Source organism: Trichoderma atroviride, chromosome 6, assembly GCF_020647795.1.
Source record: "Trichoderma atroviride chromosome 6, complete sequence".
In the NCBI taxonomy this organism is placed as follows: domain Eukaryota; kingdom Fungi; phylum Ascomycota; class Sordariomycetes; order Hypocreales; family Hypocreaceae; genus Trichoderma; species Trichoderma atroviride.
Genome location: NC_089405.1, coordinates 3,442,881 through 3,468,978, shown reverse-complemented (window position 1 = coordinate 3,468,978; position 26,098 = coordinate 3,442,881). Strand labels below are relative to the sequence as shown.

Here is a 26,098-nt window from a genome sequence, read left to right as displayed (position 1 = left end):
AACGACAATAGCTACACTTAATATACTTTGATGCGCTGCTTAAAACTGCAAAGACAGTGCGGACTTCAAAGAATGGGCGATGGTGTTTTTCTAAATTGCGCGAGCAGCAGGGTTCTTCATAGTCGAACAACTCTCTCGACTTTATCTCCAGGTTAACCCAGCTATTTGTGAGCTCATCCTAACCCCCCCCCCCTTGAACATTCACGAGTTATCTGGAGCATCTCGACGAGAAGCAATAGGCACGAATTTGGACTCTTACTACTTCCACTTACCTTGACTTAAAATGCTCGCGTTCTCCAATACCAAGTACCATTGGCATTTCTGCCTATACCAGCCTTTGGCCAACTGGCATCCGAGGAATCTAGCTTCTGGAACAATGTGCGCCAGAAATATAAAAGTTAATTGCAAATGTAGAAAGTAAAACTATGATAGTGGTAGTAATATACTAATAAAAGTAATAATAGTTTTAATAGTCATTATGGTCGTCATAGTCGTCGTAGTCGTTATAATAGTGGCAGCAGCAGCAGCAGCAGCAGCAGACTCTTACTCCCGCTCATCACGATTGTGAGTATCGGCGGTGGCTGATTTTGGCCTGCATCAGTTCATGTTCGAGCTCTGGGAACAAAGCATCGACGACCCAATGACCCACAAGATCAACTTTGCAAAGCTCAAGCAAAAGGTGACAAGATCCATGGAGGACCTCGTTTGACCAACAGATATCCTCGTCGATACCACTGTGGCCACCAGCGCGGACAAAGCTTGTCGAAGAGAGCACAAGATGATTCATTCATCAGACTGTGGCTTTTTGGCCGGATCTGGTCGATGCCCCTTTGCATAGCATCTGGGGGGTCTTGCTGTGATCGCCATAAAATCCCAGTTGTCATTGACGTAGACTGCCCCCTGGTGCGCATAGAGGCAGACATCGGAGAACTTCCAAAACAAAAGTTTTGATATCCGGTCGGGCGTCAAGACAATGTCGGACTTTGGCGCGCAGATGGTGCATTGGCAGCATTGCTGCGAGACGGATTTGCACTGGCCGGCCTTGAGGATGATGTTGCCGTCTCTATCTACCATTTCATGCCATTTGCTATTGACATTGACGCAGCCCAGAAAATCTACCCGGCCTTCTTCATTCTATGGAGCCGTTAGCTTTTGGAATGGAATTAGAGAAGTACAGCGATTCGTACAGGAAGGCACTCGAGACGACTCGGATTTCCGAATTCTGGCTGTTTCAGATACAGGTATGGGTCGATGGTTGTTTTTTCGACAACATCGAGCAGCGCAAAGTCTTCAAGATAGAAGGGACTTTGCTTCGTCAGCGGATTGGGCTTCATTCTCGTTGGTGACTTTTTCGCATCTACGGCCGAAAGAAGAAGGAGAGCTGATACTAAAATGAGAAACATGATTCCGCGATTTATGTTGGGACCTCGGTTTGATCAAGGTGGAACAAATTATAATTTGAGTAAAAGACGATGAATCAGTACAAAGTAATCCGAGCAACAGATGATAAAAAAAAGGTGAAAAGGTTACACGAGGGGAGAAGAATGAATATGATCTCGACCTACGGCATCGCAAAAAGCTCCCCAAAACGTATTCAGAGGTCGGTTAGAATTCTTGGCTAGCAGCAGCCTCTTTTACAAAACGCTCAAGGTTAGATACTGTGCCGAATTGCCTCCACTAATCTAGATCGCATAGAAGTGGCTGCAACATATCTCCACCGAAGAACCGAGTGAATTACTGATGCTACTGATGCTACTGATGCTGCTGATACCGATAGTAGCCATGTGCACCTATGAAGAAAACACGCATCCCACATCTGACACGGTCATATCCTGGTAGATAAAATATACGCATGTAATGCGATGACGCAGTGGAAAAAAGAGTTCGTCAATCACGACGCATGCAGATAAATGAAGCCCTGGCCAAAATTAACGTACGAATGCGCCCATCCAGCCGAATATCTACTTGGAAACAGAGAATGGAGTCTTTGTACCAACATATCGAACATAGTACTCCATACCCGCAGACATTTTCTACGTTCTCGGCCAGTGGCGTTTTTATCTTTAGAAGGACGAAAGAAGCCTCATGACGCTGCTGATAAAACTTGGGATACACACTCTACGATCTACAATTGAGCCGATTACTATATAGCTTTTCCAAGCCCCTTTCAGGAGGCTGCTGGTGCCTACGTGCGGTGTTGTGTGTAGAGTTTAGCCACATCGCCCTCACTCTATGCGAGGACACTTGGCCGAGATATCTGCCCGTACATTTTGATCCAAGGCTACACGATATCTGGGAGATAAGGCAAACAGTGGGTTGGTGCCAAGGCGCAATCTAGAGTTTTGGAGGCGTGTGCAGAGAATACGCGAACAACTTGTATAATCATGGCGGCGGGGTAACACACACTTGGTCGTTTACCTGATGCCTCGTATTGACGCATAAGCCCCGACCACAAGTAGGTACAATAAATGCTCCCCTTTCCCCTCCCTATCCAGACCACCAGTCCCGTCCCAACTCCTTCACCACATCCATCCCAAGCCTGCCACTGCATCATGACCATATCGCACCGGAAATACCTGGTACAAAGGACCACCGCGGTCCCGGGGCGTTGATGAATGGCTGGTTGACCGGTCGTGCGTTCATCGACAAAACAATAGGGGAGGAGGGCGATGAGGACGACGAAAAGCGACAAAGAGGAAAGGAGGCAAAGCCAGCATGTTTTCTTCTTCGCATCAACGGACAAGCCGCTGAATGCAATGAAAAAAAAAAAAAAAAAAAGCCGCGCCACCTGGAGGGAGTGTAATACCAGGGGCACGAGAAAACAAATCAAAAATTGTGCCGCAGTACTTACCAAAGTAGCTGATCATCCCAAGGTGTTAGTCGCCTCACGCAGGGCCTTGGCAATGTCAACCCCCATCCCGACATCTTGAACGTCAGTGATGAGCCGGCTTGTCCTCTTGACAATACTATTACTACTGAAGAAAAAGAAGAAGAAGAAAAATAAGAGAGGAGAGGAAAAGAATGGATATTTATGCGACAGAGTACGTATTCACAACGAAATATGCTAAGCGAGAATTACGGCACGGAGAGATGGCAAGAGCTGACAGAAAGGCAGGCACGCGCATGTCGAGCGCGGTGAATGGCATGACCAGCCTGAGGCACTCACATCACGAGGAAGGGGAGGAAAGAGAACTGGGCACGAGCATGGCAGGAAGCGTCATGACGACCAGTTTGGCCTGGAAAGAGCTGCGGAGAAGAGATGGGCATCTCGTCAAGCAGATGGAAGAAGAGGAGAAAGAGAAGAGGACGAATCTTCATACCATCGACGTACGTGTCCCCCTTACTGCGTAGGTATGCAATCAATGTATTTGACGACAATTGCTTGGTACATCACGGAAAACGTGTGGCGGTGGGCAGCAGAAAGGCAGGCGCGTGTGCATGTAGCATTAGGCGGATACGCTACAGATTCGAGAATGCGGCATGCCCAAGACAAGCACCCAAACGTTGTTGTCCAATTTTATATCGACTGCTACACCTTTTTGAGCAGGGCCAGTTCGATACGAGAATATTGCTACCCACTCTATGTGCTGCTGCTGCATTATCTAGGGAAGCATTCGGGTGTGCCAAGAAGGCGTCTTAAGTCACCGAGGATTTTATATCTGACAGGAGTGTTGATAAACCGGAAGCCCATCTATTTCTTAGGTCTATCGACTACGTGGCCATCTTGGGCTTTTGCTGGGAACGGCCCGCAGTTGCAGACGAACGTTGTCCCGATGTCATTTGCGGCTTATTACATCTACTATCGCTCGGTTTGCAGGACTACAACGGTGATACCAGATGGGCACAAGGATAATTTTTGCCCATGGGACGCAGGAAGGGCTGGAGATGTGCTTCCCACGTGGGACGATGGAAAAGGGGGGAATGAGCTTCTGATCAATTGACTCTGGGGATTTGTATCTGCCTGTCTTGCGTCAATCTCACAAAATGCACAGATAGAGTTCATCGGGCATAATACAAAGGGGCTTCTCAAAACACAGAGCGTAAATAATTCTTTTGGTGATCGAAAAGCAATCCGAGTACTTGGACTCGTACACAGCCAACGACAAGCGGCGCAGGTCACTGCAATAAAGCTTGGCACCAGGTAAGTAGTTTGATCCATCAAGCATGATTTGGCATTGCCGCTTTTTTTCTTGTCTCAGCGTTTGTCATTCACGCGCATGCCCTTGTCCACTGGTGGTCAGAAGAGGCATGGGAAAGCTGAAGCATGGTCTATACTCAACGCGGGGTCCACCTAGCTTACTCCGCGAAAAGGTTCATCCAAAGGTTCTCCCTCGAATTATCGAGAAGAAATAGAAACTCAAATTTTTAGACAGATGCACAAAATAGATATCAGGCTCCATCGATCAGGCTGGCGGTGTACCTCCTGGAGTTCTCTGTGCAATTGGCGAGGACGTCATCATCGTTAAGTACAAAAGCCAGAATATACGTATGTCCTATGCTCTCAAGCACTGTTGATGCTTCTAGCTATCTTCGTATAGCTGTATTTTCCCATATTCGCCATTAATTGCTCTTTATATATATATATATATATTGCGGATATAAATTCTTTACTGCTACTATCTGCTACGAACTGGGCTTACTCTGTCCTATCGCCAGTACCTTAGTAAGAGACTGACACTTGGTCACTATATGTCTATGTCAATATTAATCGTAACCAGGTTGAAATATTCACATATACGTGCCTATGCAATTAGTTTAGGCTTCCGATTTGAATACATCGTTTTCGCTCGAGGAAGTTACACGTGCCATGTGTCTATTTGGCGGCTTCGCCTGGTGTAACACTGCGCCTCACATGAAAGCGGTAAGTACTATATGCACATGTACAGGACGTTGTCTGCCTTGCGAAAGCCTGATCGCGGCCTAATCGTCTTATTTGGGTACTTCTCAGTGCTGAATTTTATTTTCTCGAACTGTCACCAACGAACAGATAAAAATTCAAGTACGGCAAGCCAATCTCTCCGATTTCGAGGAAACAGCCGAAGCCTCGTCCTGTCATTGTCATACCCCGACAGTATCACGATAACGCACTTTTTTGTGCTACAGCTGTTGCACGTCTTGCGTGCAAGTCAAAACAAACATTCCTCACAATGAATAATCGAACGAGACTTCGAAGCGAAGATGAAACCGATCGATTGTCTGACACTGTTAAGCGACAAAAAAAGTTTCGATATCAGCCTGGAGACTACACCGTCAGCTGGATCTGTGCACTTCATATCGAAACTGCAGCTGCGCGTGCCATGTTGGACTGCATCCATGACGACTTGCCCCAGGCACGGAACGATATCAATACATATACACTGGGTAGTATTGGACATCATAATATCGTTATAGCAAGCTTGCCCGCCGGCCACTATGGGACGAATAATGCTGCTACTGTTGCGAGCAATATAGAAAGGAGCTTCCCATCTATCGAAATACATCTAATGGTGGGAATCGGAGGTGGCGCCCCGGGCAAGTTGGATCTTCGACTTGGCGATATTGTGGTTGGCAGCCGTGTGATGCAATACGATCTTGGTAAAATTGTCGGCGACGGCCAAATTGAGCGGACGGGGATTCCGACCATCCCTCCGCCGAAATTATTGGCTTACGTCGCAAAAGTTCGCGCGATTCACGAAGTGACACCCACTACGGTGCCCGATATTCTTCAAGAGATGTATAACAAGTATCCCGAGATGGCCACATATGCTCGTCCGAACGTCCAAGATCGACTTTTTCAGGCCGATTTTGAACACGATTCTGCTGCAGCCAGCTGCGATGAATGCGATGCGTCTATGCTGGTGCATCGTCTTCCAAGAACAAACCTCCGCCCGAAAATCCACTACGAGGCCATTGCATCCAGCAATCAGGTCATGAAGCACGGGATCACGCGAGATAAGATCGCTCGAGAACTTCAGGTTGCATGTTTTGAGATGGAGGCAGCTGGCTTGATGAATTTCCCGTATTTAATAATCCGGGGAATTTGCGATTATTCAGACTCGCACAAGAATAAACAGTGGCAAGAATACGCAGCAGCAACAGCGGCGGCATATGCCAAAGAGTTTCTGAATACCATACCGACCACTAAAGAGGCAACGAAAATGGCAGTGCAAGCTGTTGAGTCCAGGGCTGGTAGGCTATGCTGGGTTTCTCCTTATCCTACGGTGTCATCGCTAACAGTGACATAACAGATGAAGGGCCTTTGAAAGATTGGTGGCAACAGTTTTTAGGCAGTCTGAATTTCGAACAAATCGATTCTCGCCAATCAAACATCAAAGCTGCCTATACAGCAACATGCAAATGGTTTCTTCAAAGCCCTGAGTATCTCGCCTGGATTGACTCAGCAAAGCTTAGTGAGCATCATGGTTTCTTATGGTTGAGTGGCAAGCCTGGTGCTGGCAAATCGACAATCCTGAAATACGTTTATACACGCGTGAGAAAAACACTCAGCACTACGAATGCTGTGATTTCGTTCTTCTTCAATGCCCGTGGTGACGTTTTGGAGAGGTCTCCAACAGGAATGTATCGCTCTTTGCTACTTCAGCTTCTAAAAAGTTTTCCTGATCTCCAGAAAGTTTGTGAGGATTCGAATTTTGTTATACAAAATGGCAGCTGCCCTTCCTCGGATGCGATTCAAATCCTTTTTCGAAAAGCAATTTCAACGATCGGAAATCGCTCGCTTACTTGCTTTATCGATGCCCTGGATGAATGTGATGAGCTTCAAGCTCGTGAGGTGGTGCAGTTTCTCGAGGACCTAGGGCAACAAGCGGTCCATGATAATATTGAACTGCGAATTTGCTTTTCTAGCCGACACTATCCTTATATCTTTATTCGAAAAGGCATTAGGCTTACGCTTGAAGACCAAAAAGGCCACCAAGAAGACGTGGAGAGATACATACAGGGAAACCTTAGAGCCGACCCTGGCCCTTTGGTGAAAGAGGTCCAAGCCCAAATTCTCCAAAAATCAGCTGGAGTATTCATGTGGGTCGTTTTAGTTGTAGATATCCTCAACAAAGAGTTTGCACGAGGCCGCATGTTCGCAGTGAAGAAGAGACTTGCAGAAATACCTGATCGACTCAGCGATTTGTTTAAGGATATTCTTACACGCGATAACGAAAACATGGAAGATCTATTACTCTGCCTTCAATGGATGCTATACGCTAAACGACCGTTAGTACGAGAAGAATTCTATTTCGCTGTCTCGACTGGATTATTAGGCGGGGACGAGCTCACTCTCGATTATCTCATGACTTCAATTTCAAGCGACATGATGGATCGATTTGTTGTCAGTTCTTCAAAAGGACTAGCAGAGGTTACCAAGTCGAATCAACACACTATTCAGTTCATTCATGAATCCGTACGCGATTTTTTAATCAAAGACAATGGTCTCCAAGAATTGTGGCCCGAATTCGGCAATGGTTTCGAACAGTTGAGTCACGACAAGCTCAAGCAGTGCTGCTATAAATATTTTAAGCTTGGGGCTACACACCTATTGGATGGTGATGTCCTTTGGGAGGGGAATGAAGAGGTGAAAGAACTCAGAGCATCTTTATCAAACCGAGCGCCATTCCTCCAGTATGCAACTCAGAATGTACTATATCATGCCGATATTGCGGCAAGCAACATGCTTCAAGACAATTTTCTAGCTGAGTTCGAACTCGAAGATTGGATTATTTCGAACAACCTATTCGAAAGATATAAAGTACGGCGCTATACAGCGAATGCGAGTTTGTTTTATATCTTGGCAGACAAGGGATTTTCGGCTCTGATCCAAACACAGCTTCGTCATGACCCAAACTGCTGTGCTCTAGGCGAGAGGTACCGATATCCCATTTTCGCTGCATTGATTAACAAACACGGTGATGCCGTTCAAGCTCTTCTAAGGCAAGCTGCTTCACCTGCCAATGAATGCGATGCCTCTCGCTTTCTAGACTACATGAGATACGACTCGGTTTACAAAGATGAGCAGTCATTTACATGGGCAGTTCAAAACGGCTATAAGCCTGTCGTTGAGTGGCTTATCGAAAGAGGCGCAGATGTGAATATGAAGAATCACAATACTAGACCACCACTCTTGATAGCTGTGGAGAAAGGTCACACTAGTATTACAAAGCTACTGATTGAGAGAGGCACAGATGTCAACTTGAAGGACACACGCTCACCCCACGCCACCGCATTGATCATAGCTATACAAAAACACAACGATACAATGGCAGAAATGCTTATTGAGAAATGCGCAGATATCAACATCTCGGAAGTTCACGGCTATACGCCGCTGATATGCGCTTTGATTGAGGCAAATTACAATCTTGTGTCGCTGCTACTTGATAAAGGCGCAGATGTTGACGCCAAGTCTAGCATAGGCAATCAGTCCTTACTCCATGCTATGAAAAAAGGAGTCAAGAAAGATATTATACAACTACTTATTCAAAAAGGGGCAGATGTTAATGCTAAGGATGTTAGCGGTGACACGCCCTTGTTATATGCTGCAAGGGACGGGATTCAGAAAGATATCATACAACTACTTATTCAGAAAGGCGCAGATATTAACGCTAAGAATGACTACGGCAAGACATCCTTGATAAATGCTATTCAGAACTCTTTTCAACATACCAAACAAGAAGCAAAAGAAATTATACAGCTACTTGTTGAGAAAGACGCAAATTTCAATGCTAAGGACAACATTAATTATACACTATTGATACCACTGGCTATTAAACTGGAAACTACTACAGAGTTTATACAGCTGCTTATTGAGAGAGGCGCAGATATAAACGCTAAGGATAACAGCGGCCAGACGCCGTTAGTACTTGCTTTTAAGCAAGAAAATAAAGAACTTATTCAGCTACTTATTGAAAAGGGGGCAGACATCAACGCAACGGATAGCAGCGATCAAACGCCATTAATACTTGCTATTAAGCAGGGAAATAGAAACATTATACAGCTGCTTATCGAAAAAGGCGCAGATACAAACGCCTTAACAAAATACAACCAAACACCGCTGCTATACGCTCTAGATTGGGGAAGCAATGATGATATTATACAGCTGCTTATTGGACAAAGCAAAGATATCAATGTTGAGGATGATTACGGCCGAATGCCGCTGCTATACGCTTTGCAGCAGCAAAAGGATGACAATATCATACGGCTACTTATTGAGAAAGGCGCAGACGTTAATGTTAAGGACGGAAGTGGTAGAACATCACTGTTTCTTGCGGTCTACAGGATGAATTACAATATTGCGCGGCTGCTTATCGAAGAAGGGGCAGATGTCAATGTAAAGGATATATACGGAGACACACCACTTCAATTTGCTATTCGCATGAACGAAAACAAAGTTACACAGCTGCTTATTGAAAAAGGAGCAGATTTTAGCGTTGTGGATGATAAAGGCCGGACAGCGCTGAATATGTCTTTTCAAATGGGTAATCATTTCATTACCGAGTTTCTAGTTGAGCGAGGCGCAGATCCTAGCTCAATTGGTCTCGGAGGGACTACTTCTAAAGAGCGTTTGGATATGCCTTACTCGAAGTCTTGCGATCACTAGATGCTTTGATGTCGACAACATCTTTGCTGGATAGTAGCTAAGATAGTGTAATTGATGAAAATAATCTCTGCTGTTTCTTGTGGTGTAAAGGAGAGCCTTTTTTCGTCTCATGGTTTCTTTCTTATCCTAACAAGTGTCTAGACATGTCTGCTGAAGCTTCCTATCTCCTAGTATGCTACGTACTATTATCCGCTAAGTAAAAGAAACGCCATTCATGAACTTCATCTCACTATATGGAAAAACTTTTCATACGATTATTGTGCCGTCCGCCGAGGACACCACCAGCTCCGTGTGTGACTACATGGTTTTCAATGTGTCCCCACAGCCGTAGTTGCAGCAGCGACTTGGTTCTTGAGGGCCGGAGGCCGTGCCGGCTAGATCGAATGAGACCGTAGGTTTTTTCTCGCCCTGTGGTCATAAATGTGGTGTGACAAGCTAGGTTTCCGTGGATGTGTTTGTATGTGTGTGAGCCATTTCAAAAGATGCATTTCCGACTTGTTAACAATTTGACACTCATGATTCATTTTGCATTCATTTTGCTTGCACTGATTCTAATTGTTTAATAATACAAGTTCTTATTTTACGCCCGCAATTATGAATACGTTGCTCCAGTTCTTCATCATTGGTGTCGTATATCATTCTTACAACTCATATATCAAAAACCCAGGAACTGTATCCTTGCCAAGTCATAATATAACTGCTGATAGCTTCCTTGTCTTCTGTTACCCACTCATCTACCATTTTATGAATAGCCGAATAAAGTACCGACTAAAGCCCCATATGATACGCAATGTATTACTATATACTAGGCACTTGATAATAGTTCTGGCATTTCTTTTTATTGCTAGGAGGAGCCTGGAATACTTCACAATGGCTATTATGTAAAATAGGCAACCAGTCATTAATCAGATAGTAGCCCAAGCATTTTCATATCTACAACACGTAAACAGGAGCTTGGTGTTTTCCCCAAAGGTGGCTGTTAGACGAATTGGAAAATTTGCGTACTAAGATATGTTCTATTACCCATTTTAGGTACAAGATGTCAAAGGAAATACTACATCGCTAGTGGCAGCGCACACAACCAGATTTTGAGGTAATAATAGACTTATACTGTGTAATATTACCAAAGACTAACTTACTAAATTCGCTGCTTATTTACGTAATTAACCAAGGCTTTTATTACCAAGAAGGCTATCCCGCATATTCAAGATATATTTCAGAAAATACTATTGGGTTGTATATCCTTGGCTCCACACACTGTATTGCAATTCGGGTAACAACATTCTTATAACTAACCTAAAGGAAGAATTCCCTCCATTACATCAGGCCACCATCTGGCACTGCCGTATTAACTCTAGCGTTACACACACATGTATAAGCGCTGCTCTTTAACACCGAGTAATTTCTTTCTTCATATTGATGAATCACTTGAAAACAGCTGATTCCAATATGTGCGCGCGCACGCCCGTGAAACACAGCGCGCTCAGAGCCGGGACCCGTCGAACACAGTGCATTTGAAGTGGAAGGGCTTGAACGCGAGATGATAATATATGCTCTTTATATCACACAACACTCAACTATTTGCAATAATCAAGCTATCAATAGCCTAGAAGTAAGCGTGATATTTTCATGTAAGCTTGCAACCATCTTGATACCCTGGTGAAGTACATTGAGAGCGAGTGAGCTTTTACTACGGCCGTAAAGGTGGTCTAGTAGTCTAGTTACTCGAAATGGAAGCAACAGACATAGTAGGTATATACTACCTTTAGTAGGTATAAACCAAAAGGGAGTTCCTTTGTCTTTAGGTATATAAGATATAGTTCCTACGCTACAATCATATCTAGGCTTTCATATCAACAGTCCGCTCCATTCCAGCTCCAACTTACAAACTCTCTACAATTCAACTATCAAACTCAATATGTTGCAAATTACAGTCTTGTCGGCCATTATTGCAGTCTTTTCTATTTCACAGCCTGTTTCAAGCAGTTGGAATTTTATTTCCTTTCCTGAAAACACGGACTGCCCTGATGGCGGTATTATATTTGAATTTACCGGAATGGGCAACCGGAGTTGCAGTACCATTGCTGAAGGCCAAAGGCCCATGTCATTTATTTTCGAATCCAATGCCGGCGAGGAGCTTGAGGTCTATGCTGGAGGTAGTAGCAACACTAATTGTAACCCCAGCGACGGCCGACAGGTTTTCCCAAGTAATGCTTGTGGCGGCTGCTGCACCCTTCTAGCTGGTCCACCTACCGCATCATTTGATATCATCAATGCTGAAGGCCGTATTACTATCGACTTCAAGGAGGTTCAAATGTATGGTTCGTTGAATGGAACGGCATAAGCTAGATGTCCAGCTTCAGCAGTTCGCGAGTTGCTTCCAGCTCTTTTCAAATGCAATTGTAAGTATTGCTTCAACCTTTAAAAATAATGTCACTACATTGGAGACTCATTTACTATAGTTTATGCTAGCATTATGTAACATTCAACATCTTACATATCGCAATTCAACTTTATTTTAGGCCTCTATATCGCTCGTTTACAATAAATATACTATTGTGATTTTTATCTTATTCTTCAACACGTATCATGTTTTGTAGTTCCTATAATTAATCTATGTGATATTCCCCGCTTGCTCTATATAAGATTGAAAAACATAGAATTGTAGTTATTCATTAGTACCTATTCTTTCCTATTGCTGTGTTGGAGAAAACGAAGCTATAATACTCCACATGCTCTTTTCGGTCAGAAAATGGACCTATAACTTGAGTCTTACTAACACATTGATTACAAACAACATTATCAATGTATTCTCGACTGACAAATGCGTCTGATGACTAAAAAATGCGCGTAATATTTCGTATTAGCGGAACAAGACCGCTATTGGTGTTTTAATTGTATCAATTTCTTAAACCAGCGCAACTATGTGAATGCTTTCTAGACCTTTTAGACTATCAAATTAAGAAATGAGGCTAATGTTAAATCTCGCGGGATCCACATAGCCGTGAAGTCTGCCATATTATGTCGACTCCAGATAAGTCGCCGAAAGAGTAACACGGGACGCCAAGACGGTGATAATCATCCGTTACGTTATAAGCTCCGATACCTTCCTGGTAATATCGGGCCAAATGTACGACTCTCGTCGGTTCGTTTCTATATATCACGGCTAGTTACAAATTTTGTATCAGTAAGCTACTTAAATTTGGCATACTATTCGTTATGCCGCTATAAAAGCATCCATCGTTCATGTATAGCCGAGTAGACGTATCTGTGTTTCGAATATGGTTCTATAAAATATTCGGTGGCACTATATCTCAAAATTAGTTTTCTTCATAATTCTCTCATTTCGTAAATAGTTCTTTCACACAGTCTACTTCAATATTTCAGCGGTGTCAGCATTATAAAGTTCGTAAAAGCTGGGGATTGCGCCAAACCGTAGTTTACACTCCACTCTTATTTGCCAGCCGAGGCAAATTTGCATTTACTTGTATTTTCCTTTGAGCATGCTGTCAATCCTCCTAGGAGGGGCGTGGATACCTTTGTGATGATGTAACATTCCCCGCTCCATATGTGAGATTAAAAAGCGTAGGATCGTGGTTGTACATTAGTAACAATCCTGTTTTCACCAAGTGGAACAACACGAAGTAGACTTTTCAACAAGCCAAACACAGCATGTTGAGTTCTTTCAATAAAGCGAAGTTTAGATCCACAAGCGCTAAGCACTGTTCGTTACCAACAAAACTAACGGGTATTTAAGGAATTGAATACCTGCCCTATCACCTGTTGCTTGCCTTGGGAGGTCTGACTCAAAAGTAACAGCAGTCATATTCTCTTCGAGAATTCTCGTCATACATCATGTCTTTAAAGACGCTTCCTGTTGTCCAAGTAATGGAATTGCCCTCTGGGCCACCAGAATACGAGGCGTCGCGAAGAACTTTGCTTGAAGAGTTCGCTACCAAGGTGCCAGAGGAACTTCGACTATCTCCAGATCTGGTAAACAATGCCCCCAGAAATCTCACCGACATCCCTCGACAATGTGGCATTTTGTCGCCGGAAGAAATTGATATCACTGAAAAATACGACGCTACTGCTCTAGCAGCACTCATCAGAGAGAAGAAGCTGACTTCAGTGGCTGTTGCAACGGCATTCGCCAAGAGAGCGATTATAGCACACCAGCTGACCTCTTGTCTTACGGAATGGTTCATGGACGAGGCTATTGAGCGAGCCAAATACTTGGACGAATACTTGCAATCCACAGGAAAGACAGTTGGACCTCTCCATGGAGTTCCCATCAGCGTCAAAGACATCTTTCCTGTAGCTGGGCATTGGTCAAGCTTAGGCTTCCTGGTGGCAAGGTTCAAAGACAAGGAAGACTGCCAGATCGTATCCATATTGAGAAATGCAGGAGCAGTTTTCTATTGCAAGACCAACCAACCCCAAGCAATAATGCATATTGAGAGCACTTCTTTCTACGGGCGCACGTTGAACCCTTACAATACCGGTTTATCGTCGGGAGGATCTACAGGAGGAGAGGGGGCCTTACTGGCCATGCGAGGATCCGTTCTCGGCCTTGGAACCGACATTGGTGGAAGCATTCGAGTCCCTTCCAGTTTCTGTGGCATCTATGGCTTCAAACCAACCTCGTATACTCTCCCGAGGAAGGATATTCTGCCGATGGGAGCCTTGGCGGAACTCAGTATTCTGGCCTCAATAGGCCCAATGGGCACATCTTTGAGAGACTTGGATCTCCTTACTTCAGTTGCTCTCTCATCTAAACCACATTTATCAGATCCAAGGCTCATTCCCATTCCATGGATGGGCCTCAACACAGCACCAAAGACCTCGCCGCTGAAGATTGGTATCATGATGAATGATGGCCTTATCATTCCACAACCGCCAGTCACCCGAGCTTTGAACTGGGCAGCGGAGAAATTAAAGGCCACAAATGCCTTTTCTGTCAAATCTTTTGAGCCATACGAAGTAGCTACAGCACTTAAGAACATGCATCTTGCGCTTTGGCCAGATGGCGGCAAAGGTGTAAGAGAGGTTCTAGCTGCCTCAGGCGAGCCAATGCTTCCTTTGACTCAATGGGAGTTGAAGGACATTGATGGAGTTGAACTCAAGCCAATGGAGATTTTGCAGCAACATGTCGCCCGTGATAATTTTAGGTCTGACTTTGCGCGCCACTGGGAGTCTCAGGATGTTGACTTCATTATCTGTCCCGCCTCTGTTGGTCCGGCCTGTGAGCACGAAACGGCATTTTATTGGAACTACACGTGTTTCTGGAATTATGTCGATTGCCCTGGCGTTGTTTTCCCTACGCCTGTCAGAACTGGAGCGAAAGGTACTGAAGGCTATGCAGCGGACACTCCCCCACCACTTAATGAACAGGATAAGCATGTGCGAAAGCTGTGGGAAGAGGGTGATTTTGAAGGCGCTCCTATTGGATTGCAGATAGTGGCCAGGAAGCATCACGATAATGATCTGTTTGGGGCCTTGCAAAAGCTGCAGTACGCTCTGGAGTTACAATAAATTTGGTGGGTGGGTTATCGATGAAGCTGTATGCACATGATGCAGTAAACATTGCTTTATTTGCGTTTTGAAGGCCTGGCGAGATTTTGACTCCAGCTTCTCAGTATAGCAACTCAATAGCTGTTCAATTCGATCTCACCACTTGATAGCAATATTTGTACTCTGCAGAAAATCGCATTGCCTGAGATATTTTTTTATGTCCTTCCTTATCTACACCAATCAGATGTCTCAATTTTCTCGTATTGTAAGTCTGCTGATGTGTTCTGTTCATGCCAGCTCGATGAAAGCTCCCTGGGATGCAATTCTAGACCCAACCTAGACTCATCTATATCACTGCGATGCAGCCCTGCCAAATTCTCTCAGCATTTTGCACTTCATAAGCTAGAATATTCCAAATTTTTCGCTGCGTTGGACCGGTTAACACATCCCTCGTCACCGGTATATTCGACCCCGCAAGTACACGTAGAAGAGGAGAGCGGGGATACGCTCTTTGATAACACTCATACGCCCTAAATGCTACTCTGTTGTTTAAATGTAACCTTGCTGCCGATCAGTTTAGTTCCATTGGCGTCAAAAACAAGGGAATAATGTATTTCCTCGTGCTCCAGATAAGTTGAGTCGTAAGCGCATATAAAATCACGGACACCATCGTCTTTACACATTAGCAGGCCTACCTTCCTATTTACAACGAGAGTTTTTTCAAGGCCACAGAAAACGCCGATATTACATACGTTCCTCTCTATTATACGCCCTCAAGTTCGCTTCACTGGTCCAGCTGGCGCAAGAAGCAGTCCGCACTCAAACCCCCAGCCGAAGAAATGGTTGCTCACAGCGGCGGCTGCCTTTGTGGCCAAGTTCGCTATACGTACGATGCAGAGCCGGTAGCAAAGGTCAGTATTCTATTTATACCCGCCCAGAAGCATGCAAACAGCTAAACTGAGGTTGCCTTGGGGCCCCATCACAGGTTCTCTGTCACTGCAACGATTGCCGCAAGATCAGTGGCAGCAGCTACAGCGTCAACTATCTCATCCCCGACGCAGCATTCCGAGTAACTGCCGGTACGCCAAAGGTGTTTAGCAAAGTCGCTGACTCCGGAGCCACCATCGTCAGCTACTTCTGCGGCGACTGCGGGAGTATGATGTGGCGCGAGTCTCCCAGCTCTGGCCCCAATAAAGTGCTCAAAGCCGGGACTTTGGATGACAGCGACAAGATTATTTCGACTGCGGGAATTGATGCCGAGGCTTTTACGCGGTCCAGGATAGAGTGGGTGCAGCCTATAGCCGGCGCAAGTCAGAGGGCCGGCCCAAGCCAGAAGGCCGCTTAGTTGGCTGTCCTTCTCAGAGCAATCGTATGGCACACAGCGTTGGCGCTTTGCACACTTGTTTTTGGGGGTACCCTATGATAGAATGAAGAGAGGAGAAGAAAAATATGGCGGTTCCAGTGAGAAAAACAGCATCGTGAACTGTAAATCAAGCCGCGTGTGACTGACTACGCCCAAAAATAGACAACAGTATTTTTTAATGCCTTGCAACGGCTAGATTATTATAATATCCCGTACATAAACACACTTGCGTAGCTACACTTTGGCCTAGCAGTTCAATGGTCGTCCCCATAGATATGTGGCTGAAGCTGAGCATTCTCTTCCGCGGTTATACTATATCAGGTCTCCACACTGTAGATGCATGTACTTGTCAAATGGCAGGGCGTATTTGACCTTATCGCACCCTAGGCTAGTAGAAACTACCAATGGATCGAGCAATCGTCGATACAGCTATATATTTCTTCATAGTGTTATTCTCAATGATATTTTTAATGATTCTTTTTCACAGAGTTCCTGATTGCAAAGGCTGCGTACTACCATGTCTCTGTCCCCGTCAGTCCGGTATGCCCGTCTTAAAGGTAGTCGCACATTTTTGTCACAAAAAAAACTCCCGGGGCTAATGTTTTTAGATGTTTCCCTGATTCTGCAGTTTATCCAGTCTGCAGCAGAAGAGCAAGCTCCCGGAACTAAGATAGCCGCAACCGAGGATAGGCTCGCCAAGACACTGCACTTTGGACCACCTTCAGATCCAGTGTCACAAACAGCTGGTCGGTTTGCATGGGCGTTGCTCATATTTTCTCCTAGTCAACAGCCTGCTGGATTGCTGATTTATTTCCATAATTATTCGACCTGGACGGCTGCTCCTGGTGTGTGCTTGGAAGAGTTATACGTTGTGCCTGAATATCGGCGCCATGGATATGCTCAGATACTAATTGAAACGATGGCGTCTGCGGCGGAAGCAGCAGGTTGTGTTAAGATGGACTGGGTTTGCCTTTTGGACAATGAGAAAGCACTGAGATTCTATGAGAAACTAGGGGCAAAGCGAATGAATGACTGGACCGTCTTGAAAGTTGATAAGGCCTGTATACGAGAGCTGGCCGCTAGAGGGAAGGAGTCCGGCGCATGTCCCGAGCTTCACAGTGCAGGTATCTGATGGTGCGCAGTTATAAGCAGATTGTCAACGCTATGGTATTTAATAATTGCAAGTACTCGTGTGTATAAAACCAGTAGCCAGTCTGTGCTCTTACATCTCTTACTTTAAATTGCTCAGTAACGGCGCTGCGAATGTGCAATATACAAAACTATAACTTGACAAATGTCAAAGTTTGGGCTTGCAGCAAGTTTGTAGCATCGGACCCATGAACCGGCGTTCACCCATCCATTCATTCATTCAATTGTTTTCATTGCTTCCATGACAAAAAGCTTTTTTTACAGGATATTCCTTCTGTATATGTATATTTCAGCCAAGTAGTGCCTATATGACGCCTAGGCCAGCCCACCCCCCAAGAACATTCGCGATGCCACAGTTTTCACGGCATTCATGGCTGCGAGATAAAGACCGGGCCCTACACTGATTCTCGCGACGCCCATTTTGGCCAATTCAGCTGTGGTGAGGGAACCAGGTGCTCCAGACATGACAACCGCGACTTTGCCGTCCAACTCCTTGACCAACGTCTTAACAGTTTCACTGGTTAGACCCTGGCCCGCACCGCCCCAGTAGAAAACTGTGGTCGCCCCAGCCTCCAGAAATGCTTTGCCGCGCTTGATGGCTTCTGCGAGTCTGATTTCGTATGTCAAACCGGGAGTTGGCAAGAGGCGAAAGGCGTCGCATCGAGCATTGAGGACAAAATCTGGAGCACCAGCCTTTTTGGCGGCATCAAGAGCGCGCTTGAGTCGTTCCACTTGATCCTCGAGTGTGTATAAGGAGCCTGAGATGCCCTTCTCAAACCCGGCAGAAGGAATGCTATCCTCGATATTGGCGCCGGCAGCTCCGTATTCGACAACTGCAGTGACAACCGCTGTGATTAGGTCGCCGTATCCATCTTGAATATCTACTGAAAGAGGAAGGCCTGCTTGCTCAGCGAGGGGAGCAATCTTGGAGATGAGTTCGAGGTTTTGCACCATAGAAAGCTCTTCATCTTTAATTCCCAGTGTAGCAGCAATCGCGAAAGATGCTGTCGCTAGTGCTTTGACGGGTTTAGAAGACTCTGAGTTTAAAGAAACAATGGCATTTAGAGAAGTGACGTCCCAGACGTTGGATAGAACGAGAGGAGACCCAGGCTTATGAAGGGCCTTGAGGGTCTGAGCCAATTGGTTGGTGGAAGCCATTTTGCATTTAAGATTCAGGTCAAATTAGAAGCAATAGAGAAAAGGATATTAAATTAACAAAATAGGAGATGAAGTACCAGCTATATATATACTGTGAAATCTAAATTGAGAGTACATAGGTATGGATTGACGTAGCGTACAGCACATGTTCCACGCAGAACCAATATCGACAGCAACACACTGAACTATTACCCCACCATGCCACCATCACTAGCGGACATGGAGAAGCGACTTTGGCGATCCAACCGCTAGGCTCACCATGCAAGCATTTAATGCGATTTGCCCAATGGATGCAGACAACCCTGGGCTTAATTCGCTATGGTGTCTTCTACAGTGATGTATACAGACACGTGAAATAGAAATTACTGGTACACGCAAGATTTGGATAAACTGCGAAATGGGATACAAATCGATGCAGCAACGCATAAGACAAGTAGCTCACGATGGTGACTCGTTGTTAGCGCAGTAAGGCGTGGTTGAAAGCCAATCCGGATGATCCGGTCGTGATGCTTTAGTTATTGGGGAATAGCGAATAACAACTGCATTTAATATGTTGGGAATAGCATAATTACACATCTGATGCTTGTTCCATTGCCGAATATGGCAACTATTGCTGAGCATTAACCGTTAAAGATTCGTACATTTTGAGCTGCAACGTACTAACGGAAATGACGAATAGCTGCCGAAATTGGTAGCCAAATCTGAAATGTCTATAATTATCTTGAATTCTCAACGGATAAATTCATGAATCTTGTAATGTTAGAGTAGCTACGACTGTCGTGCGTGATGCCTATTGATGGTGAATTTCACGGTTTGTCAATTAGGTAGCCTATTTCGAGCTAGAACAGCGCTCAGAGCTCGAGTCGATATAATAGAGCACTCAATGAAAGACCGAAGCACAAGCTGGGCAAAGAGTTCAAAAGTCATTGCTATGGCATTAAGCTTGAATAAAGGCATCTGAAATACTTTCAATATCACCGACACACAATGATATCGACGTTGTGCCAGCTGAACTTCCTCTTACTGGCCCCAGAATAGAAACAATGCCAATTGCCATTTACAGAATGATGCTCTTTCAGGTGGGACTTATTCAATGACTAAGCATGAACGCCCACTACGTCGATCAAAATCATTGATTGGATCTCATCTTGAGTACTTTCGCTTCAAAACTGCTGCCATTGGATGGATTAGATATGCAGCATGCCGTATTTCGAAGCAACATCCGAATAAGATGATTCTGAATCTCGTATTTGCTCCTGCATATGCTTTATCGCAAACTTTGTGCTGCATTGGAGACGGCCAACCAGCTCTCGACTCTCAGCCCTTCACTTACACGCAAATTAGCTAGTGCTAATGGGCTCTTTAGACAGCAGCGAAAGCATGTGATAATAGGGCATATTCACGCCAGATTCTTCCTCAGCAGTCATCTTCTCTTCTTAATTCCAAAACGCTTTTCATATTCTTCTCCACAGATCACGGCATGTCCGTCATTCTGCTTGTCCCAAACCAGCAACAAGACACACGTCTCTCATCTCAGACAACAGCGTCGGTAGCCAAATCGGCTTAGCCTCTCGCCGTCTCTAACACCAGCTCCACGCCAGTCAGCTTAGCATCTGCTTTCCCACCCATTTTCGCCTTCACCACTTTTTTTGTCTCCCGTGCTACAGTAGGAATGGAGCTATATGCATCTTTACCGCCAGATTGATACTGCGCTACGTGAATGCTAAGGAAAACAAGAGAGAAAAGAAGCCATGAGTCGCGTGACGGTCTCCCGAATTCTGCAGCTGGACCCAGAGCCATCGACGGCATTGGCTGCCATCTTCCAGATCCAGGACCCATTGCAAACGAAGCTATACCGCCCTACCAGCCCTGTTTTGCTTGTGATGCTGATGTAATGGGCCATCTGGATGTCTATTTGCTGGCGAGGAAAGGGGCTTGCGTCACTGTAAATGCTGAGCCTCGGGAACCTTGGCGCATCATACATTCTTAGCCTTCCATTTCCACAGCCAATTCTCTTTCTCAATTCAATTCCTCCCCCTAAATTATACTTTTTTAATATTCAACCCCCTAAAATTCGTGTTTCACTTCTCGTATCTCGAGTCTAGATTTCTCTGTATTTTCTCTTTATTTTCCCTTGTCCGCCTCTTTCCCTTCTTTTTCTTTGTTCGCCGCTTGTTTCGCCAATCTCGAAACTTTTTCCAGACTCGATCGATTAGGTCATCGCCACTTCATCTAAACAACACCGCCAACTCGATCACACATTCGCCACCATGATTGGAGGCCCAGAGCCCTCTACGACCTCCAGGCTCTCTGCCTATCTCTCCAAATTGAACCCCGTGCCAGCTTTTCCCGAGTATACCGGACCGTTCAAGGTCGGCACGCTTGACGTCGAGATTCCAGTCGCCGATCTTCCTTCACCAGCTCCACCTCCCGAAAATGCCAGCGATATTCCAACCGTGCTGTTCCGAGTCTTTTACCCGGCTGTCGCAGAGTCGAACGAGAAGCTGATTAGCTGGCTGCCTGCGCCACAAAGACACTATGTTTCAGCTTACACCAAGTTCATGGGCGTTGGACACACGCTGGCTGAGCTTCTCTCGTATGTTGCTATTTAATTTTGTTCAACATAGAGGTCAAGACTGACGTTACTTTAACAGATTCCTCCCCCGACATCTTCATTATACGTCAATCCCCGCGCACAAAAACGCTACATTAGCAACCCCCGAGACCGAAAACAAGCGATGGCCGACCATGATTTTCTCGCATGGCCTCGGAGGCAGCCGAAACTCGTACTCATACATTGCTGGATCGCTCGCCTCTCATGGAGTTGTTGTCATCTGCCCTGAGCATCGAGATGGAAGCTCCGTCACTACACATGTTCGCGTTCCTGGCCAACACGGCCGTCTTGCGCGGAAAGTGATTCCATACAACCGAATCTCCCACGAAGTATCGCCAGAAGTATACGAGGCGAGAGAAGCGCAGCTGAGGATCAGATTGTGGGAGATGGGCCTGATACACGAGGCCATCTTGGCCATGGACGCCGGTCGAGATTTTACAAACCTCAACCTCACTACCCCGAGCTTGAGCCAGTTTGTTGGCCGCCTACATGTGAATGAGCCCGGCAGCATCATCTTTGCCGGCCACAGCTTTGGCTCCACCACCATGTACCAGCTCCTTAAAAGCACCTATTACGCTGCTGTTCCAGAGATTGCTGGCATGGAAGCGCCATTGTTTACTCCTGCAGAGGACAGCAGCATTCGGAAACAGGTGACAGAGAAGAGCGTCACTATGCTCCTGGATATGTGGTGCATGCCCCTGCTGTCTCCCAATTCCAGCCCTCTATACAATGTACCGCTCCCACTATATGACGATGTCCCCTCAGCAGCGGGCGGAAACGCTCTCTTGGCTGTTGATTCTGATGCTTTCTTCAAATGGTCTGAGCATCTCCACGCCACGGCTCGACTGTTATCTCCCGATCCAACGGCCAAGGTTGTGACCCCCGAGATCTTTGAGAGACCCAGCGGCAACAAACTTGCTGAGCCCAACTTCTTCTACGTTGTCAACTCGGCTCACTTGAGCCAATCTGACTTTGGCATTTTGTTTCCCCTCTTGACCAAAAAGGTGTTCAACGCCGTCGAGCCAGAGCGTGCTCTTCGACTGAACCTGCGAGCACAGCTGCAATTCCTGCGAGCAAACAACATTCCCGTAGCGCGAACATGGATTGGAGACCTCGTTGATGGAGCTCATATGGACAAGGTGGACCTCGCAAAGAAGGATGCAAGCGCAGATGTGGTCGCCGAAGGGATAAACGACGACAAGGCCATTTTCGACAGAAGCGCAAACAATGTTGTTGACAGCTGGAAGTGGATCGACACTATCGGCATGGGAGAGGCAGAAGAGAAAGAGAGCGGCAAATCGACGACGGAGAAGATTGAGCAGAGTGAGGAGCAGATGAAGGGCGAGCTGGAGCCCAGCGAACAATTGACTGAGCCGGCCGCGGTGAAGGGCGTTACTCTACCTCAGGGCCATGGCTGGGTCGAGATATGAGATTAGCCGCTGATGGACGATGCTTGTGAAGGAAAAGTGACGATGATACCCGGTGAACACTTGTTGTGTTGTTTGGCCATCTACCAGCCTGTTTTGATATGCGTGTACCAACACAACAACTCTTCGTTTTTCTCTGTTTGTTTTAATCCTTCTTCTTCCCTTTGTTTTTCGCCTTCTTTGTTACTTTGTTCAAAATCTTGCCTGTCGCACACACTGTATTTGGAGTTGAGGGCGCGTGTATGTTTTCGAGCGCTACTTATAGAACGGGATGGATAATGACCAAGCAATTAGTGAGAGACATAATTATATCTTACATGTACATAGATAGACATATAGCAAGTTTCATTTGTTGCAATTCATCTTGTTTCTCAATTGGCCATCCATTGGCTCCTTGATATATTAAATTACGTGATTCCAAGATGATTTCCTTAGGCTGGCCGCTTTGCTATGCCAAAATAGTTTGTAGAAATAGCTTCTACTAAAATCATTCGTTATCAATGCCCATCATTTAAAATTTGATAACTTTTCCCAATTCCGTCGCTAGCACGCTATCATTATTACTCGTACATCCAGAGCCTTCTTTTCGCCATTATAGCTTCTCGTTGGGATACTTCTTGGCAAACAGTCCCAGCGCCTTGATCGTAAACGTGTACTTGTAGTTTGGGTAGGAAATCATGGTAGATTTGTTGAAAACGCCCTCAATGTTCTCCTGGAGCCACTCGCCGTTTGCCTGTTGTCGGTCTGTGAGGAGTTTAATACCTTTCTTGATTCGCTCCATGTCGGGGTAATCGGCCTCGAGTAAGGCAATCAGGGCCCATGCAGTTTGCACGACGAGAGATCCCGACTCATGCTCAATGTATGTCATGGTTTCAGAAGCCTAGAATTTGTTATATTAGCGGAATGATCCAATCAGATTGTGGCTCTGGGCTGCCAAAATGATAGAACTTTTCTTACCCGGTAGCTCTCAGACCATCCACCGTCTTCGCACTGTTTCGAAATGAGGAAATCGCAGCCTCGCTTTGCAATCTTGCTGTTGGAATAGTTTTCTCCAATGGCAGCCATGCTTTGCAGCGCAAACATTCCGGCATAAGTAAAGCAAATGCCCCAGCTGCCATACCAGCTGCCGTCAGGCCTTTGGTAGCCCTTGATCCAGTTGGTAGCTCTCTTGATGAACAGGTTGATGTCGTCAGTTCGGTATTCGGGCCAGTGCTTGCGGAATAGGGACAGCACTGTGACACATGCTGTTGTGCATTCGGGGTAGTCGTATTCAACCATGATTCTGCCAAATACTTCTGCTGCGTTGAGCAACTCCAGGTACTCGCTACCTCTTCGCTGCTCATATGATGAAACGGCGCCATTGTCGTTCTGATACAGCAATAGCGTATCAACGGCATCGAAAATTCGCTGATCTTCAAGAAGTTGCGGGTAACCCTCTGTCTTCTGTAGTAAGATGACAGCTTTGAGCGCTTCTGAGATACAGTCGCTGACACCGTATCCCTGGTCTTTGTTGCTAAATGGCCAGCCACCTTTTCGGGGTTGTCGGTAGCATTTCTCTTGGTCTTTGCAGTTCTCTCTTATCTGCTGGCGCTCTAGATACTGAAGCGCCTTCAACAGCATAGGTCGCCAGCGCTCCTTGTCGTGCAGCCCTGACTCAACCACAGCTAGGATAGCAAAGGCAGTATCCCAGCACTGGACGCCGTTTGTGCCGTTGCATAGCATTCCTTCATCTTTGACCCACAGAAATTCTTCCAATCGCTCCCTGTGCCTCCGTACACTGAATGCATCTGGGCCATCCCGAATATAACATACGAGCATGTTCATCGGAGAGTTGACCGGTGCCAGGCCTGCATAGTCTGTATTCGCATCTTCCATGTCGACAAGCTCACTTGTCCATTGCTCTCCTCGTTCTTTGATGAAGTTGAAGCGGAGGTATGGATTGTAAACATTGACCAAAACCCAGTTGATGGTGTTGAGCAGCCATGACTTTGGGTTGTAATTGTCAATAGGCGCAATGCTGTTTCTGTGGCTCGCCCAGTTGATCTCTGCGTGTGGCGTGACGAATAGCTCCTCCTTCAGCCCCCGGATCTCATCCGTCTCTTCACAACTCCACCTCTTGGAATAAATGTAACCCATGGGCAAAAACACTTGTCGGATGTGAATCCACCATCGCCACGGAGCAATTGGGACCCAATCTGGCAGCAGCCAGATTTCAGGAGGCACGGGATTCACGATATCCCACTCCACTACGCCCAGGACTGCCAGCCAGAATTTACCCCAGTGAGGGGAATTCACTGCGCCGCCCAGCTTATGCAGAGTTGCTCTGGCCTTGACCATGATGGGCTCCTCAGGGTCCACGCCAACGAGCCGAAGGACGGTATAATTCATAGCGGTACCGAGCACTGTGCTTTCTCCTTCAATGTGTAGTCCCCAGCCACCATCTTTGGGGTGCGCTCGTGCGGTGAGGTAGTTCTTGATCTCGGTCGCGTAGGCGTCGGGGATGGGCGTCTTCGTTACGTACCAAGCAACGACAACGCCCACCAGAAGGAACATGGGCCCGCCATATTCGCAGCCCCAGTGGCCAGAGGGCAATTGGAGCTTTTCGAAGAAGGAAAGGCCGTTCTCAGCGGATTCAAGCGCTGTCGTGGCTTTCGGCAGAGCGGGGAGATCCTGGATGCGACCACATTGTCAGTATTGCAATCGCTTATTGATGAGTTCGATGCTATTGAGAGACGTACCATGGGCAGATTCAGGTACCATTTTTCAGCATAGCTCTGCGGCCACTCCTCAGCTGCCTTGTCGTCCTCCAGATAGTGCCACGTATGGCGGCTCTCGTCGTCCTTCATTCGCCATCTCGTGAGGTCAGTCTTGCCACCAACTTTGGGTCGCTTGGGAAAGCTGTCCGCAGAGTCGTCAGAAGCTCGCTTGCGGGACTTGACGTTGCCGATATCTCGGCCCGTTGCGGTGACCATCTTGATGAAAAAGGCTCTGGTTGCTGTAAATGGTCAATTGATCAGAGGTTAAAAGTCGGGAGCCTGTCCAACGCTTTATAGAGGAGAAAAGGTGCAAAAGCAGATCCAAATTCAGCGAAGGAGTTCAATGTGTTTAGCGTCATCCAAGAATCGCTCCACGTTTCCCGCTTCGCTGCTAGCGGTGTTTGTGCCTGAACGGTGACATCCACTGGTCCCTATTTGGGGCGCTGGCAGCCAACCTTGGCGGGCAGTGGCGCTAAAAGGCTGCGAGATTCACCACTAGTAATGCAGCTCGTATTCGTATGCGGCAGTGTCGAAGGG

General features: G+C 46.2%; 9 protein-coding genes across 9 annotated transcripts; 6 read left to right on the top strand and 3 right to left on the bottom strand.

Moving 5' to 3' along the window:
• Window positions 1-738: 738 nt before the first annotated feature.
• On the bottom strand, window positions 739-1,459 carry TrAtP1_011757 (uncharacterized protein). Its single transcript, XM_014083219.2, has 2 exons — window positions 1,188-1,459; window positions 739-1,134 (listed from the first exon to the last, which is right to left on the bottom strand). Exons 1-2 carry the CDS (start codon window positions 1,401-1,403, stop codon window positions 784-786), a joined length of 567 nt encoding a protein of 188 aa, XP_013938694.2. The 5' UTR covers window positions 1,404-1,459; the 3' UTR covers window positions 739-783.
• A 773-nt stretch (window positions 1,460-2,232) lies between these two features.
• On the top strand, window positions 2,233-3,351 carry TrAtP1_011756 (uncharacterized protein; the record flags this gene model as incomplete). Its single annotated transcript, XM_066115245.1, has 2 exons — window positions 2,233-2,263; window positions 3,116-3,351. The coding sequence occupies 2 exons, from the start codon at window positions 2,233-2,235 to the stop codon at window positions 3,349-3,351; spliced, it is 267 nt and encodes an 88-aa protein (XP_065971343.1).
• A 1,626-nt stretch (window positions 3,352-4,977) lies between these two features.
• On the top strand, window positions 4,978-9,658 carry TrAtP1_011755 (uncharacterized protein). The gene is made up of 2 exons (XM_066115244.1): window positions 4,978-6,168; window positions 6,228-9,658. The coding sequence occupies exons 1-2, from the start codon at window positions 5,148-5,150 to the stop codon at window positions 9,581-9,583; spliced, it is 4,377 nt and encodes a 1,458-aa protein (XP_065971342.1). The 5' UTR covers window positions 4,978-5,147; the 3' UTR covers window positions 9,584-9,658.
• Window positions 9,659-13,438: 3,780 nt separating this feature from the next.
• Window positions 13,439-15,115, top strand: TrAtP1_011754 (uncharacterized protein; the record flags this gene model as incomplete). Its single annotated transcript, XM_014083476.2, has 1 exon — window positions 13,439-15,115. The coding sequence occupies one exon, from the start codon at window positions 13,439-13,441 to the stop codon at window positions 15,113-15,115; it is 1,677 nt and encodes a 558-aa protein (XP_013938951.2).
• An 818-nt stretch (window positions 15,116-15,933) lies between these two features.
• On the top strand, window positions 15,934-16,439 carry TrAtP1_011753 (uncharacterized protein; the record flags this gene model as incomplete). The annotated part of the gene is made up of 2 exons (XM_014084829.2): window positions 15,934-16,005; window positions 16,080-16,439. 2 exons carry the CDS (start codon window positions 15,934-15,936, stop codon window positions 16,437-16,439), a joined length of 432 nt encoding a protein of 143 aa, XP_013940304.2.
• A 498-nt stretch (window positions 16,440-16,937) lies between these two features.
• Window positions 16,938-17,754, top strand: TrAtP1_011752 (uncharacterized protein). Its single transcript, XM_014083276.2, has 2 exons — window positions 16,938-17,014; window positions 17,066-17,754. The coding sequence occupies exons 1-2, from the start codon at window positions 16,975-16,977 to the stop codon at window positions 17,587-17,589; spliced, it is 564 nt and encodes a 187-aa protein (XP_013938751.2). The 5' UTR covers window positions 16,938-16,974; the 3' UTR covers window positions 17,590-17,754.
• A 91-nt stretch (window positions 17,755-17,845) lies between these two features.
• On the bottom strand, window positions 17,846-18,869 carry TrAtP1_011751 (uncharacterized protein). Its single transcript, XM_014083474.2, has one exon. It carries the CDS (start codon window positions 18,762-18,764, stop codon window positions 17,922-17,924), a length of 843 nt encoding a protein of 280 aa, XP_013938949.2. The 5' UTR covers window positions 18,765-18,869; the 3' UTR covers window positions 17,846-17,921.
• Window positions 18,870-20,754: 1,885 nt separating this feature from the next.
• On the top strand, window positions 20,755-23,181 carry TrAtP1_011750 (uncharacterized protein). Its single transcript, XM_014083381.2, has 2 exons — window positions 20,755-21,360; window positions 21,419-23,181. Exons 1-2 carry the CDS (start codon window positions 21,035-21,037, stop codon window positions 22,806-22,808), a joined length of 1,716 nt encoding a protein of 571 aa, XP_013938856.2. The 5' UTR covers window positions 20,755-21,034; the 3' UTR covers window positions 22,809-23,181.
• On the bottom strand, window positions 23,182-25,980 carry TrAtP1_011749 (uncharacterized protein). Its single transcript, XM_014084828.2, has 3 exons — window positions 25,544-25,980; window positions 23,763-25,475; window positions 23,182-23,685 (listed from the first exon to the last, which is right to left on the bottom strand). The coding sequence occupies exons 1-3, from the start codon at window positions 25,775-25,777 to the stop codon at window positions 23,398-23,400; spliced, it is 2,235 nt and encodes a 744-aa protein (XP_013940303.2). The 5' UTR covers window positions 25,778-25,980; the 3' UTR covers window positions 23,182-23,397.
• Between the last annotated feature and the right edge of the window lie 118 nt (window positions 25,981-26,098).